Source organism: Gopherus evgoodei, chromosome 5 (assembly GCF_007399415.2).
Source record: "Gopherus evgoodei ecotype Sinaloan lineage chromosome 5, rGopEvg1_v1.p, whole genome shotgun sequence".
In the NCBI taxonomy this organism is placed as follows: domain Eukaryota; kingdom Metazoa; phylum Chordata; order Testudines; family Testudinidae; genus Gopherus; species Gopherus evgoodei.
Window position 1 is genome coordinate 83432890 of NC_044326.1, and position 16356 is coordinate 83449245.

At 37.5% G+C, this 16356-nt stretch overlaps 1 protein-coding gene across 1 annotated transcript in view; it reads right to left on the reverse strand.

Annotated features, from left to right (window-relative positions):
• Window positions 1–16356, reverse strand: part of MND1 (meiotic nuclear divisions 1) — a 46743-nt gene that overhangs the window by 19648 nt on the left and 10739 nt on the right. The window contains exon 4 of the mRNA XM_030565203.1: window positions 15761–15909. Coding sequence (XP_030421063.1) covers window positions 15761–15909 — 149 coding nt within the window. The remainder of the gene's footprint in view (window positions 1–15760; window positions 15910–16356) is intronic.

Sequence of the window (16356 nt, forward strand, 5' to 3'; positions counted from 1 at the left end):
AGTTGTCCCAGTGCAACCACTGGGGCCAAAAGGGCTACTGTGATCCGTGGATACATAAACAGGGTAGTAGTAAATAGGAGCCGGGAGGTTATTTTACCTCTGTATTTGGCACTGGTGCAATTGCTGGTCTGTTCTGATGCCCACAATTCAAGAAAGATGTTGATAAATTGAAGAGGGTTCAGAAAATAGCCATAAGAACGATCTTCAAGGAGCTTAATCTGTTTAGTTTAACCCAAAGATGGTTATGGGGTGATTTGAACAGAGTCTATAAGTATCTACAAGAGTAACAAATATTTAATAATGTGCTCTTCAGTCTAGCAGACAAAGATATAACAAGACCCAATGGCTGGAAATGGAAGATAAACAAATTCAGATGGAAAAAAAGATGTAACATTTTTATCAGTAAGGGTAATGAATAACTGGAACAATTTACTAAGGACTGCCAAGTGATTCCCCATCACTGGCCATTTTTAAACCAATATTCAAAAAAATATGCTCTAGTTCAAATTATTTTGAGGAAGTTCTATAGCCTGAGTTATACAGTTGTTCAGACCACCGACCTTAGAATCTATGAACATGTACTGTCAGCACACTCAGGGTATATCTACCCTGCAAAAAAAGATGTATTCTTAACTAGAGGTTAGGTAACTTGGATTAAAAATAGCAGCAATGATACAGCAACTCAGTCTTTACCTCACACTGGCAGCTTGAGGTAAAGTCTAAAGCAGTGGTTCCTAAACTGGGGTTTGAGAAATGTTATGGGGGGTTCTCTAGAAAAAAATTTCTAATGGCAGACAGAGCTGTCCCTAGGGACCCCACAGGAAGCACAGGGCCAGCAGCACAGGGCACCTGGACTTCCAAGAGCTAAGCAGATCAAAGCAAGCATATGTGTCACACTGAGGAGATTTAAACTTCAAGACTCCTTATAAGAAATGGAAAGGGAGGAGGATTTTTTTTTGATGTTTTTAAAATTAAATAGGCAGCTAGTCTTGTTTTTAAAATTATTATGAAGAACAAGTTTAAGCTTTGTTGTAACATGCATTGTTTGCCTGGACTGCTCAAGACCTGAATGCTTGTGTACGAGGAATTCTTTGAGTTGGCTTCTTAAATACCTTCATGTTGTTTCATATTGATATTTCTTGATGAAACATAGGAGACTTGTCTTATAGCAGGCTTATTCAAAGTGATACAAGCTACAAAAGTGAGATCTTGGAAGAGTGTTGCCGTTTTCATAATGTAATAAAAATACTGTAATGATAAATAATAATTAATAATAAATAGTGTATAATAAGATTGTCATAAAAACAAATTTTATATTTTCAAGATCACTGCTTTTATAATTTATATTCAGGTAAAGAAGAAAATCCCTGGAAATTCCTTTTTAGGAGGGGGTTCGTGAGACTTGACATTTTAGTGAAAGGGGTTCACAGGTTGTTAAAGTTTGGGAAACAAAGGAAAGCCTAGGGTTGAACTCGAACTGATGACATGAGTTGACATGTCTTCACTGCTATTTTAACCCAAATTAGCTAACCTGAGTTTAGTACACACCTTTTTTTTTGGGGGGGGGGGGGAGGAACCACAGAAATATCCTCATTACTGTGACTGGCCACTGGGCTAGTGCCTTAAGCATCTCAATATATTCAATTAAAAGTTTGATAAAGCAACAGTAATCCCGGCCTTGCAGGGAGTGTTGGGGTGACCAATTACATCATGTTTGTTCAGCACTTTGGAAGAAGTACTATTGTCTACCTTCCAGTTCAGTTTATAATAAAGGATAAAAAAATAAATGGACAGTGAAGATTTACAATATACTGTATAAAGGTCATTGCTAGGATTCCACTGAGTCAATTGATATATGCTTTGAAAAGGAACATTTATACATTCCCCCTGCACAAGAACAGTAGTTTTCACAGTTTCACATCCCTTGCTCTTCCTTATAGTGCAGCCAAAGACCAAAACCTTCCTGAAATCTAGTTTAGTTTGAACAATATATGCATTATCTTAAAGTGCTGATCTCTCATTTTTCAGAGCAACAGTGAATTTTTTTCTTGAATATCTTCCTTCTAGAGCCCAAATTCTCAACCCCGCTAACCACTAATATCCCTCCAACCATGTAACCTGCCTATCACATTAAAACAGCTATAAATCTGCCATAAGTCATACAAACATAGACCCCAGTATGTATACTGGACGGGAATCAAACCAAAGGTCCCATATGCCAACCACCAAGAGTATTTTTCAGCTGTTACACTGGTATCATTTTGGTCTTTAAAAGAAATATTATCATAGTTGGTTTTCTTTTAGTCAAGAAACCTAACCAAAGATGGTAACACAACATAACTACCACAGCAGGTGGAGATAGTGCACATGATAGTTACCAAGTTCCAACAACCATCCAACATCCCTTTTTCAGATGCTCATAATTTAGTCAAATTAATTCCTTCTGGGTTTAAATTCTTCATGCTTTGTCTCAGTCCAGAGGTTAGCACTGGTATGCTTTTTAGTTTGAACAAAAAGCAGACCAATTTTTTTTATACACGCAGTTTCTTATACAAAACACTCTCCTTTCTATATTACAGAAACTTTGCTCATCACTGAAGAGATAAGATAAACTGGATCTCAGAAGGTATGGAGAAGAGGGTAATTTTACAGCATTTATTACACTATATTTTGTTCTGATCAGCAATTATATGCAAGAGTGACTCATCAGTTGAAGCTAGAAAGCAGTCTAACAAAATATAGATATACAGAACAGAGTGGAATCTAGTGAAATTCATCTAATAAAACATTAAAAATAAACCCATTAAGTTAAAAATCATAATCTTTGCACTAAAACAAAGTGCATACAACACTACAAAAACAGAACTCTCCAACTACACCTCTACCCCAATATAACACTCTCCTCGGGAGCCAAAAAATCTTACCGTGTTATAGGTGAAACCGTATTATATTGAATGTGCCTTGATCTGCCCTCCCCTCCGAAGCAATGCTTTACCACATTATATCCGAATTCATGTTATATCGGGTCAAGTTATATCGGGGTAGAGATGTATTATTAACTAAAGCAATAAGCCTATTTATAAAGTAGATAAAAGTCTGTAAGCCAAGTCACTATACTGAATTGGTTTCTGCTGTACTACTCAGAGTTACACTGAGCTGCAGACTCAAAGGCCTGTTGATAACAATTATTTCTCTTAGCCACATATAGTTCCAATCACACACTTGCTGATTACAGCAGGGTACAGATACTTAAGATATAAGTTTGCTTGTTAATTTCACTGCCAGGAAACTCACAACAGAAACAGTGTGTATCAGTGATAGAAAGTGTACCAGATAGCAGTTTTGCTCTGCTCTCCAGAGATCACTGATACCAAAGGCATTATCATCATTCATAAAGTGCCACTGCGGTACATAACACGCACAATAACTAAACTGAACCCAAGTAGGAACAGGTTCCATAATGACACACTGGATACAGAAAAAACAGTTTCAGGGAAGGTCAGACAAAGAATGGGACATGTTTATTATATACCACATAATGTCAAAAAATAGGTTCTTAAAGAAGTTTCTGAAATGGGAAGGAAAAGGAGAAACCTGAAATACATTAATTGGGCAGTTGTTCCAAGCCTGCTGAGCAGCATGAAAGAAGGGATGGAATCTGGACCTGGTAAAAGAGTCAAAGAAAGCAAGCAAAATAGTGAAGCATAGGAAGTATAAGATAAGATGAAGGCAGAGCTATAAGAAGAATCCTTGACTCCAGACAATGGAGTATACATAATAGGCTTCCATAGAAGGGGAAAAAATCATTAGAGGGATGACGAGTAGAATGGAAGAATGGAGAACAACAAGAGTAAGAAAAAAGAAACCAGTTCCACTACATTTCTAGACTCCTGAGGGAAGCCTCTTCTTTTGGGGGATGGGAGAGAGAGAGAGAGAGAACATTTAGTACAAAAGCTCTTTTCTTTTTGCATGTGTCTAATTGTACCATAAAAAGACAGATTAGCTCAGTTGAATGTAATCTTTGAAATGATTAATTTAAAAATCTGGAGAAAAATAATCAATGCACCTGTAGCAAAAATTTCATACTAAAAAGTTTTCTTACACTGCTCATAGCGGTACACAAAACAATTTCTCCTGAACATTATTTTTAAAACTGAACACAATGTATTTCTTTCCCAGCACCAGTAAGATTTGTTACTATTGAACTGCAAAGGATTTTTATAAATTTCTCAATGATAAAAAGTGAATGCTTTGGACAATTTAAGGATAATTAATCATATTTAAAACACCTATTTTGTTCTGTGATGTTTTACCTTAGGCATTTCAAATAAAGCCAGCAGGGAACAAGGGGAATGGGTCAAGTTGGAAAGTAATATTTGTTGTTTTCAGTAGTTCTCCATTAAATATTTTTGCAATGATGCTTTTAGTCAGTTTCATTTTGTTCTCTGTTCTTAATACTAGTTCCTAGAAAAGCAAATATCACACTCTTTGAAAAATATATGACAACTGACTAAAGAGCTGCATTTTATATCTGAACACCTATTACTTTCCTCATACATTGATTATGAGTTGGAAGTGTGCACTTTTCCATCAACAGCAATCCTTGAGTTAAATACTGCAATGCCAAATTCAATAAGAATTTAGCTGTCATTAGTAAATAGTGAAATAGCAGGCAACAAGTTTGAAGAGGCTTTCACTTAAACAGCACAGGTTAAAAAAAATTAAAAAAATAAAGTAATTAATAGCACTACTTAGCAGAACTGGAATTAATGACTTGGAAAATAATGAATGAAGAAATATTCATGCTAGCAGGAATTCCTGAATAAAGGAAGATATTTTTGCAGGGAATCATGATTGGAAAAATACATTGACTCCTTTTACAAATATATGATGGAGAGTTGTCAAGACCATACAACTAGGTGCCTAAAAGTTAGGCTCCTAAAACTGTAAGTGACCTGAATTTCAATAGCACTGAGCAGCCATGAACTCTTATTGAAGTCAATATAATTAGTACTACTGAAAATCAGGCCCCTTATATAGCCATCTAATGATGACTTAGGACTCTAATATTAAGTATCCGTTTTTGAAATTTTTGACCTCTCTCTCTCTCTCTCCTTGCCATAGATACAACAACCCTCACACTATTAACTGAATTCCAGTACTTGAAAGGAAGCAGTTTTTAATACTGTCATTTTAATCTGGGATTAATTCTTCTAACACTTAATCACTAATGCTTCTTCAGAGAAAATATTTTATATTATTTATTTTGCTATCTATCTGTAATGCTAGTTGTAAACTCTACAGTTTGGAAACAGAAAATAATAAATCCAGACCAAGGTTTTTTTTAATTTGACAAAAGATAGAGACCGTGAACTTGCACATGATTAAGTGGAAAAATTAAGTTTCTCGGACTGTTTTCAGAGTTGGTGTAATTGGCAAGACCTGAGGGACAGATGGTTGTCTACTCAGATATCAAGTATGCCAAATCAACCTGAACAAAAATGAGAACAAGCAGAAATGCCTCATTCCTTATCCTCGCTTCACAACTGCAAGCAATCTTACAGTAAGAGCTGAAACAGCAAACAGCCACCAGACACATCTGACAAAACAGTGCAAATTTTTAACATGTGCAATACCCCAGAAACTTGTGTCACTGTTTTTCTTAGTGTACAACTTAGAATTTGCTGAACTGGGAAATAAGAGAACAAGTGGGGATTAATAGTTACCAGGTCAGTGGACAGCAGAAAGAATGCTGAGGCACATTACCATTAAAAAAAATTAAAGTCTTCTTTTGACAACTTTTACGTAAAAGGCTTTTCAATGATTGCTGTTTCTAACCAGCTAGGACACATACTGCCAGAAAGTTTCAGGGAGAAAACACGGACAATCCCAGACACTGTATGTGTTACCCAAAAGGGACTATCTGATATAATTATACTTTATATCCAATTACTCTCTAAAGAGAGCACAAAAATAATTCAGGTTATTATTCTGGAAGCTGAATGCATAATAAATCCAAGGTACATATTTACATATTATAAGCGTATTAGAAATCTTGGAGTGGAACTCACACAGAGACTAAATCTCAACCTGAAGCAGATACTCATCAGCAACTACACACCACACAACAAAAAACATTAACCCAGGAACCAAATCCTGCAACAAACACTGGTGCCAACTCTGTCTGCATATCTACTCAAGGGACACATCACAGGACCTAACCACATCAGCCACACCATCAGGGGCTCGTTCACCTGCACATCTACCAGCAATGCCCTTCTGGCATGTACATTGGCCAAGCTGGACAGTCTCTATGTAAAAGAATAAATGGACATAAATCTGACATCAGGAATTATAACATTCAAAAACCAGATGAACACTTCAATCTCCCTGATCACTCAATAACAGACTTAAAAGCAGCAATTCCTCAACAAAAAAAACTTCAAAAAGAGACTCCACCGAGAAACTGCAAAACTGGAATTAATTTGCCAACTGCACACCATCAAATTAGGGCTGAATAAAGACTGGGAGTGGATGGGTCATTACAAAAACTAATTTCCCCATACTAATTTTTCCCCCTGCTGTTACTCACACCTTCTTGTCAACTGTTTGAAATGGGCCACCCTCATTACCACTACAAAAGTGATTTTTCCTCCCTCAGTATTCTTCTATTAATTGAACTGTATCATTAGCACTGACTCTCCAGCCAACTTGGTAAGGCAACCCCCATCTTTTCATGTACGGTGTATATATATATACACACCCCTATCTACTGTATTTTCCACTCCATGCATCTGATGAAGTGGGTTTTAGCCCACGAAAGCTTATGCACAAATAAATTTGTTAGTCTCTAAGGTGCCACAAGGACTCCTCGTTGTTTAGACTAAATCTGGCAATTTGACAGCAGCCTTTCACATCTGCATTTGTTACTCTATTTTATGTTGATTTCATAAACTAGAAGTAATGTTCAGTCAGTCAAGTCACTTCTAAAGTCACCTCTGATTCGAAGTACAAGGTACAAACTGTAAAGGAACTACATGTAGTGTAACAATTAGCTGTCCTATTATGAATGTATGCAGCATGCAGGAGGCTTTCTTAAAATAAGCATTTCTGCTTCAAACCAAGTTTTTGAAATTTAACTTTACTCAAGTTGGAGGATGCTTTATTCACAGATAGACAAGTGAATGTCCCTAAATCCTCCTGTGTGAACTTTTCATGTTGCACTCATTCCAAAGAGGGGACCTCTATCCTGTGAGCTTCCAAATAAAAACAGATATAATAATTGTATTAAAGCTAATGTTAAAAAATTATATAATACACAGGTTAAGAAAAAAGTGTCTGTATATCTGGGTACAGTGCTCAGATTATCCACACAATATAAAGTTTGTTTTTAAAAAGTCATAAGATACATATAGTGCATAATCAGCAATAACCCAAATTTAGGTGAATAAATTTAAGACTACAGTTTAGATATTAGCATCCAAGTATTCAGGTACATCACTCATGAAAAGTTATACAGAAAGTTGGTTGTGGAAAGCAAATATAGCAATGAGTGAAGACTGTCCCTTTTTAATTAAGAATTTAGGATAGGTTGTCCATTTAGAAAGTACAATCCATGAGGAAAGTATTTCAGTTATTTTCCCGACTGCGCTTCTCATCGGCACTCTACCTCATCCCTCCTGGTATTGCCAATGTCCAGTGATGTGTTCTATGTAGATGTCCCTCAACCACCTGATGGTGTCTGACACCATAAGTTGCTGCATCAGCCCGAACATAGTATTGACCAATTCCACATTCTCTCAACACTCGCTCGTTACTGGGGTCCCATGTGCCCAGGGCTCCGATAATCAGCATGTGCGTCTGAACCTGGTAACCCTTAGCTCTCAGGGTTTCGGCCAGAGGGATGTATTTCTCCACCTTTCGAACTCAGGCATCATGGAAAGCCAGGGTTCTGTTCTCAAAAGGCACTGTGATGTCCACCATCATGATCTTCTTCTAGTCCCTATTGGTGATGATGATGTCTGGTCGCAGTTGGCTGTCGGTTCCGGGGATGGCAGAGTGCACAGCCATCTTCCCTATGAGTGGCTGGACGGCTCTGACTAGGCAATTTTGGATGGCATTATGTTGCAGCTGCCAGGCTCTGGAATGGGGCTTGCAGCTACCTAGCACGTGGGGTACTGTCTCGCCGTTATAGTCACACTTCTTGATTCCCGTGCTGGATGGCCCTGTTCAGCGGAACGCATTTGAGCCGGGCCCGGTGGATGAACCTCCAGTTGGCAAATTGGGTGAAGCTGCTCCTAGGGAGGAAGTGGTTGCTGGCATCCCACTTGCACGTCACCTCGAAGGCCTAAAGTACCATTACATTTGTTAGAATACTAGGAGTTCCTCACTCAGGACCAGATTTTATCATCCTTAGTGGCATCACCTTACTCCACTGATTATTAAAATCTGCTTATTCAGTGGGACTTCACTCATGAAGTAAAGTACTATTTAATGCAAGTTGCAGAATCTGACCCTAAATAAGTTTTCCCACTATCAGTTCACATTGAAGTCAGGGGGACTTTTGCTTCGACTTCAGCATTAGCCGACGAGGCACATGTTTGGGCCAGTAATTCTTCGAAAGAGGTAAAAAAGAGATGTGTCATTATGTTAAAAACTCTGAATTCAGTTTCAGAGTCTCTCAAAGGCTAATATTTTTCAATGCAAAAATAAGGTAATGCACCTCTTTAACTTTAAACAAAAAAGAAAAAAACTTGCCCATAATCCCTCTATAATCTACATAAAACCAACTTTTAAAAAAAAAGTTACTATGAAATCACTCCAATTCTATTTTACGTCAACTGGTGGTGTGGGAATCCATACTTCACAGACACCCCATCAATTCTGGTTACATATTAACAGCTACTAAAAGTGTAAGCATGAAATTCCATTAATTAAACAGAATTAGTAGTTTGTGTAATTCTAATTAAAAAAAAAAATCTCCAGAGTACCACATTTTCAGAAGATCTGCCCATGAAGGCCATTATGAAGTGTTCTATCCAAAGTGTCAAAGCATGTCATTAGCTATCATGACAGAAGTCTGCAGTGATAAATTATAATATTAAAGGCTGTTCCCTACTAGTCATTCTGAGACTTACTAAATTCAGAGTCATTTTAAGCACATGTATTTTAAAATCTAAGATGCAAAAAGGTAACAAAATATTGGAAGACAATAGTTTAACTTTAAACAAAAGCAGTCTTACCATCTTGTAGGAAACGATTCCAGAGGAGTGAATTATACAGAACTTTATAAACACACTAATGTCAACATAAGAAAGATACCATCAAGTATATTCATAGCCCTAGTATCACCATAGGACAGCCAATAGTTACAGTACACGTAATTCCATTACTGGCCCAAACATGTGCCTAAGCTGCTCACACTGAAGTTGAGGCAAAAGTTTTAATACATTTAATATGTGCAATGTTAATTTTGTATCATTCTAATCATGTGGTACCAACTTAAATGCCTTACAAAAGTCTAAATATATTACTTCAACATTATTACCTTTATCAGCCAAACTTACAATCGCATACAAAAATACCAGATTAGTTTGACAAGATGTATTTTCCATAAACTTTTGCTGATTGGCATTAATTATATTAACATCCTTTTAATTCTTTATCAACTAAGTCCCATATCAGCTATTCCACTATTTTGCTCTGGATCAATATCAAGTTGACAGATTTATATTTATTCAGGTTGTTCCATTTATTCTTTTTAAATATTGACATATTAGCCTTCGTCCAGTTCCCGGCACTTCCCCAGTGTTCCAAGACTTACTGAAAACCAACAATGATTCAGAGAACTGCTTGGTCAACGCTTTTAAAACTCTTGCATGCAAGTTATTTGCACCTGCTACTGGGAAAAGTTTGGAAGAGAATAAAAAACTTTGTCTATTCCTATCAAAAAGAAATTGTTTAGAAAAACCAGTTGTTCAACTCTGTCAGTAATGTTTCTCTTGGCAGAGAGAGAGAGAGAGAGAGAGGGGGGTTGGTACTTCTTATGGTACTTCATTTGGTACTTCTTATTCTATGTGCTATTGGAAACAAGACTTGTTGCAGAAATCATGTGATTGAAGATGTTTGCCAACTTTACTATTCTCACTTCTTCCTGTGGTTCTCAAGAGGGAAGCTGGGTTAGAAAGAAGTGGTAAAATCCTGACCTTACTTAAGTCAGTGGGAGTTTTGCCAGGGACTTTAACGGGGCCAGGATTCTACCCTGGGTGTTTAGCAGAAAACCAAGAGCAAGACGGGAAACCAAAAAACAAAAACACACAAACAACAGTGACATCCACAATGAAAAGGGAATTAAAACCAAGGTTAATTGCCATGTCGCTGATTGCACAACAGGATCACTGCCTAGAATGAATTCAAACTGTTCACTAAGAACTGAGAAAAAAGGATGGGAAAGCATCTACTAAGTGACCAAATGCATCACTTTTGATAATCCAATGGAGTTTTCCTGAAAAACAAGCGTATACATAGCTGTAATGAAAGCTGAACCACAACACTGCAATATCCAAGAATAAAGTTTTGTATTTTCTTGGTTCTGAATAGATGAGTCACACTCCAAAGCTAGTGAGCAGCTGAATAATTCGGGTGTGGTTTAGTAATTCCTAAAAGACTGAATCAAGTGTTAAATTGCAAAAGCAGTTGTTAAACTGACTGTCCCTAGGCTTGTCTTCACCAGGATTTCAGTGTGTTAGAACATGTTAGCAAACACCTATTCTAAAACTCTAGTGTAGACTTTAACATATGCTAGTTGGTCAGGCAGAAGCATAGGCTTAATTGTGGACTTACACCAGGGAAGAATTTAGCCCACTGTTTCACATTTACAGACATGTCTGTGTCACAACTCAGTGTTTGTTTTGACTAATAGAAAAGTGTGTTACATCATCCTAGTTAACACATTCTAAAGCTGAAGAAAGAGGTTTAGGCCAGGTTTACAGTACAGACCTATACAGGCGTGAAAAGTCCACACACTTGAGCTAAGTAATTGTACCAACCTGCCCCACCTCATGTCCTCCTCCCCCAGAGACAGTGCCATGTTGGCGGAAAAGCATCTTCCGCCAACATAGCTACCATCTCTTGGGGAGGTTGATTAACTATGCCAACAGGAGAGCTTCTCCCGTCTGAGTGTCTTCGCTATAGGCTGCACTACAGCTGTAGCGCTGTGTGTGAGGAAAAGCCCTTAAGCTCACCACTTGAAAAACAAGTAGTTAAATCCTGCAAGCCTTCAGAGTTAACACTTCACTGAAGTAACTGGGGGTGAAAGAGTTCACCCCTCTCATACAACTATTTATTCAGCCTCTCTGCAAACAGTAAGAACACTAGAATACAAAGCTCTTAGAGTCCTATCTTCCCTACAACCAGATTTGTCACTACCAGGAAAAAATACAAGTCCTAAATACAATTTTCATAGCACTGACACAACCACAGACTGCATAGGGTCAGTTAAATTCAGTACACATGAGAAAGGTTCACCCTCTACCAAACCACTAAATATATTTTTTCTCCATAATGAAAGCCTACATTTTGCAGATTCTGAAACAGATGAAGGGAGGGGACAACAAATATACCATACAAATGGACCTGGACAAGACAGACAAAAGGGAAACATATCACACTGCACATTGTAGGCTGTAGGACTATAATCAAAAGTGTGTGATGTGCTAAAGAAGTGGGATGAGAACTTAAAATTATTTGCAGCTTTACATATGACATGAGAGACTTGCTGACTGGATTTGGAAAGCATTAAGAAAAACGTATGCAAGTGCTCATGTAAGGAAGAATATAAACACTTAGATGTAACTTATTGTTTTAAGTCTGTAACCATAGACAGAACATATCATCTAGTAAAAATAATTGTCCAAATTTTCTTTAGAAAGGCCTACTTACAGAATAGTGAAGATCCATAAGGAAACAAGCAAGTCCACTTGTCTTTTCTTACTAAGTACTATACAATTCCCTTCCCCTTCAATAATTCAGAATAATGGGTCCAAGAAACCTAAAGAATGTCTTGGGCCCAGCCTGTGCAGTTTTTGGACCAATATAATTGCATCAGTTGGGGTGTGATTTTTCTCCTGAAGTAGTTACACCAGTACAACCCTTATTGTGAATGCAGGTATACTTATATAAAGGGGCTCATACCAGTATAGTTTATTACCCTTCCCATACAAGACTAGCCATACTGATCTAAAGCACCTTTGTATTACTAGGTCAAATTGACATGCATCCGACAAAGTGAGTATTCACCCACGAAAGCTCATGCTCCAATACGTCTGCTAGTCTATAAGGTGCCACAGGACTCTCTGCTGCTTTTACAGATCCAGACTAACACGCCTACCCCTCTGATATTTGTATTACTATAACTGCATAGACACTAGGGTGGCAATACCACTTTAACTATACCAGTAGAGTATAAGCAGTATATGTAGATAAAATCTTAAATAATAAGTGTGATTTTAATGCAACTACTGCAGGATATTCCAGGAAAATATTCATCAATATGAGAGAGGGTTTATGATAAGATATGCCAGAGAGCAAAATAATGACTATAGCATATCAATTTCATTGTCCAGCTAGCAGGCTACATGTTCTTTTAAATAAACTACATTCAGTCAGACTTGTAATGATTTGTTTTTGGGTGAACAAGGCTGGAGTTTTGGCACACACTGATTTGGTTGCTCAGCTGCTTATTTACATTGTGGCAGGTTTTTTAATTGGCCATTCTGCAGATCTCCCAAGTTGCCTTGTCTCTATCTTATCTGGACACTCTAATGAGATGATAAATTTTACTACTTTCGCTAGGAAAGTAATTCAAGAATAGGTCAGTAGAGGAGAGTTAGACTGATCTAGTCTTTCAAAGAATTAAAAATCATGTTAAAACATCAAACAGGAACCAGCACAGCAATACTGCCATGTGGCAAAAATGGATTTAATTTCCATCCCCCGAAGACACTCAACCTGACACTGTGCCTGGAAATGCTGTAAGATCATCCTGCTGAGCATATGAAGCAGTTCATGTTATAATTTGCACTCACATAGTGCCTTTCATTTGACAGTCTCAGATGTCACACAAGGGTGTTGTGCGGCCTCACAACATATCCATGAGGGAGCTGTTGTTTAAACTTACTATAAAAATTGGTGATCTGAGGCACGAAGTGTGTAAGTGACGTGCCCTGCAAGAGATGAGGACAATAATTCTGACTCTGTAGCCATACAGTGTCATTGTCATTTTAACATCTCTTCCAACTCATCCAAAGCACCTGCCTACATGACTGCCAATACATCTGGAACACCGTGCTCCTATTAGTGATGGTCAGGATTGCAGTGCTTCCTCCATGCTGTCTCACAGCACTTTGAAAATTGTGCTGGCTTGTGAAAACCAGAGGAATTATGGGATACTAGAAAGGAATCATGGGAGCTTGTGAATCTGACCCAAAATCTCAGTAGGTTCCAACAGCTACCCTACAATGTATCAAAAGAAAAATCCCAGAATACATAGAGCCTGGCAGTAAAACACTGGACCCAGGGGCACCTGCCCAGAATGTGGTGTACCTATTTAAAGAAAAAGAGCAGTATTGTGTGGAAGTTGTGATTCACAAGGGAACAGCTTAAACCAGTTTACACAAAGCCATGTGGATGCAGAACTACACTGAGAAAACTCTCGCATAGACAAGGCCTCAGCTCATCCCACCTTTTGTTAAATAAGTAACATGCTCTGAAGCAAATAAATCCTCCTGGACAGAAAAATGACAAGGGACTAACTGGAGTCAGCGATGCAAAGTCAGGGTGAAATGAAGATTTCCAAGAGGAATGCAAAGGAAAACATAGGGGGATGGGGAAATAGTATTTAAGTATTGAAGATAAAACAAAAAGATCTGCAGATTAACACTGAACATGTACTGCTCAGGCAAAACAGGCACCCTTTAGTGCTTAGTTATTATGGTACCAAAAGAATGTGAGATCTTTGAAACTGAAACACCAGTTTATAGTGAGCAGTCATATTTCAAAAATAAGCCTTTGGATTCTTTAAAATTAAAAAAAAAAAAATTCAAACCCCCCAAAACACTGTAACAAGATCTGAAAATGTTTCATCAAAACCATTCAAGCCTTTTCTTTTTAAGTGGTTTTCTCTGAACACCAATGATAAGGAAGTCTCAGAAAAGAGCAGCAAAATTTAATTAAGCCTTGTGCAACTGACAATCGAGATTTTACTTGAATATTCTGCAGCAAGGAAATTAGAACAATTCCATCATCTTCAGATACTGTTGCAAAAAGAATCCCTGAACTGACAAGAAATATTTACAGTAGAATCTCGGAGTTATGAACACCTCATAACTCTGAACAAAACGTTATGGTTGTTCTTTCAAAAGTTTACAACTGAACATTGACTTAATACAGCTTTGAAACTTGACTATATAGAAGAAAAATGCTGCTTTCCCTTTTTTTTTTTTAGTAGTTTACATTTAACACAGTACCATGCTGCTTTCTATCCCCTCCGTGCTGCTGCCTGATTGTGTACTTCCAGTTCACAATGAGGTGTGTGGTTGACTGGTCAGGTCATAACTCTGAGGTTCTACTCTATGAGGAACTAATTATAATATGGACTACTCAACAGATGTGCCATCTGCTGCACAGCTAATTGCATTTATTTGGTACGGATTTTATGACTGTTTATAAAGACAAATGTGAAAATTGCTTTTCATTTCATACAAGTAAAGCACATTTTTAAATTTAATGTGGGTCTCAAAAAAGATAACTTCGTTTGGCAACACTTCAAATTGTACTGATGATGCAAGAGCCATGACTGAGAAATAAGTCTGTAAATATTTCCCATAAGTCGGGAATAAGAATTTTGTATTCATAATACATTCACTGAAGAATCAGTTAATTGTGCCAAATCAGGGAAAGATCAGATGAAAAGAAATGTCATGTGATCAGACCATGAAGTTGCTTATAAAAAGTTGCCCTCTGAGTTTTGGTTATTTTTATATTCTGAATAAACAAAACTGATGAGTAGAAGTGAACAGCGAACAGCAATTCAAACAAACAAGTAGAATGATTTGGTTTATTTAAAAAACAAATAGAATTAATACTGAAGATATAGAATAACAATGTTGGATCAAAAGAGTCATGCTCTCATCTGAAACATTGTGACCAATTTGGTCGACTCCCCTAAACAGGAGTGCAGGGTTGGTTTGACAGTGTACCTGAGGACTAAAGCTGCCAGACAGAAACAGATGCCCAAGTTAAGGCAGCACTCTGCTGGGATGCCCATTTTAGTCCTCAGAACAGGCAGACACTTTAGAACATCACCCAGCCACAACAAACAGTGGCAGACAAAGGAAAATGCATACTGCCCAATAATTTAAAGTTAATTCCCCAGGTAAAAATGTTTTGAATCAAAAGCAAATGGGCCACAATTTTTTCCTGCATCAATGGACCAGACAAAACAAAACAAAAATCTTCTCAACCATGGGCAATATTTTTTAAAGAATCTGTGATTCTGGTGGTGTGACCATGGCTCACGAACAGGCACTTTTGATGAAACAGTAAAATAGCAGAAAAAAAAACAACTTTATTAGCTAGGTGCCAATGGACCTGCTGGTAGCATTTCCTGTAACAAAACTGAGATAGATATGGCAAGGGCTGTAGGAAAACAGAATGCTAATACCATTCAGACAAACAAGTGCTTTTCTCAACACAAATATACCTGAGTCTCCAGTGCTTCCAATTGACGCTTCCTGGCATGAAGAGCTTTACTTGGAAAAGCCCAAAAATAATTGGAAGTTCCAATCCTATCAGTGTCCACCATACCATCATCAACTAAGCTTTGCAGGATCTCCTTTACCGACATGGCAGCTAACAAAGAAAAAAGAAAAAAAGGCACTTTTTCTTCAGTGTATGTGTTAGGCAGTTATACTTTATTTTAAAATGTGACTGAGTAGCAAATATGACAATGTACTACATCTGTTTTCATTTTCACTGCAGATTGCTTAGAACTACAGCAACATAAATAAAGCAGATAATCCACACATACATGTTTCTGAAAAGCTTATTCCTTTTTCATAGGCTATCTGGAAGACACCAAAAATAAAAATCTTGCGCCACAGCCACTCCATGCAGAGAATCCCTTTGAAGTCAATGGCAGTATCAGTTGCAAGTGAGGTTTTTTACCCACGAAAGCTTATGCCCAAATAAAACTGTTAGTCTTTAAGGTGCCACCGGACTCCTTGTCGTTAACATTGCATTAGTTTATATTCAGTTCACATACGGAAGGTTATCCTCCATAATCAAAAGGGCCAGAAA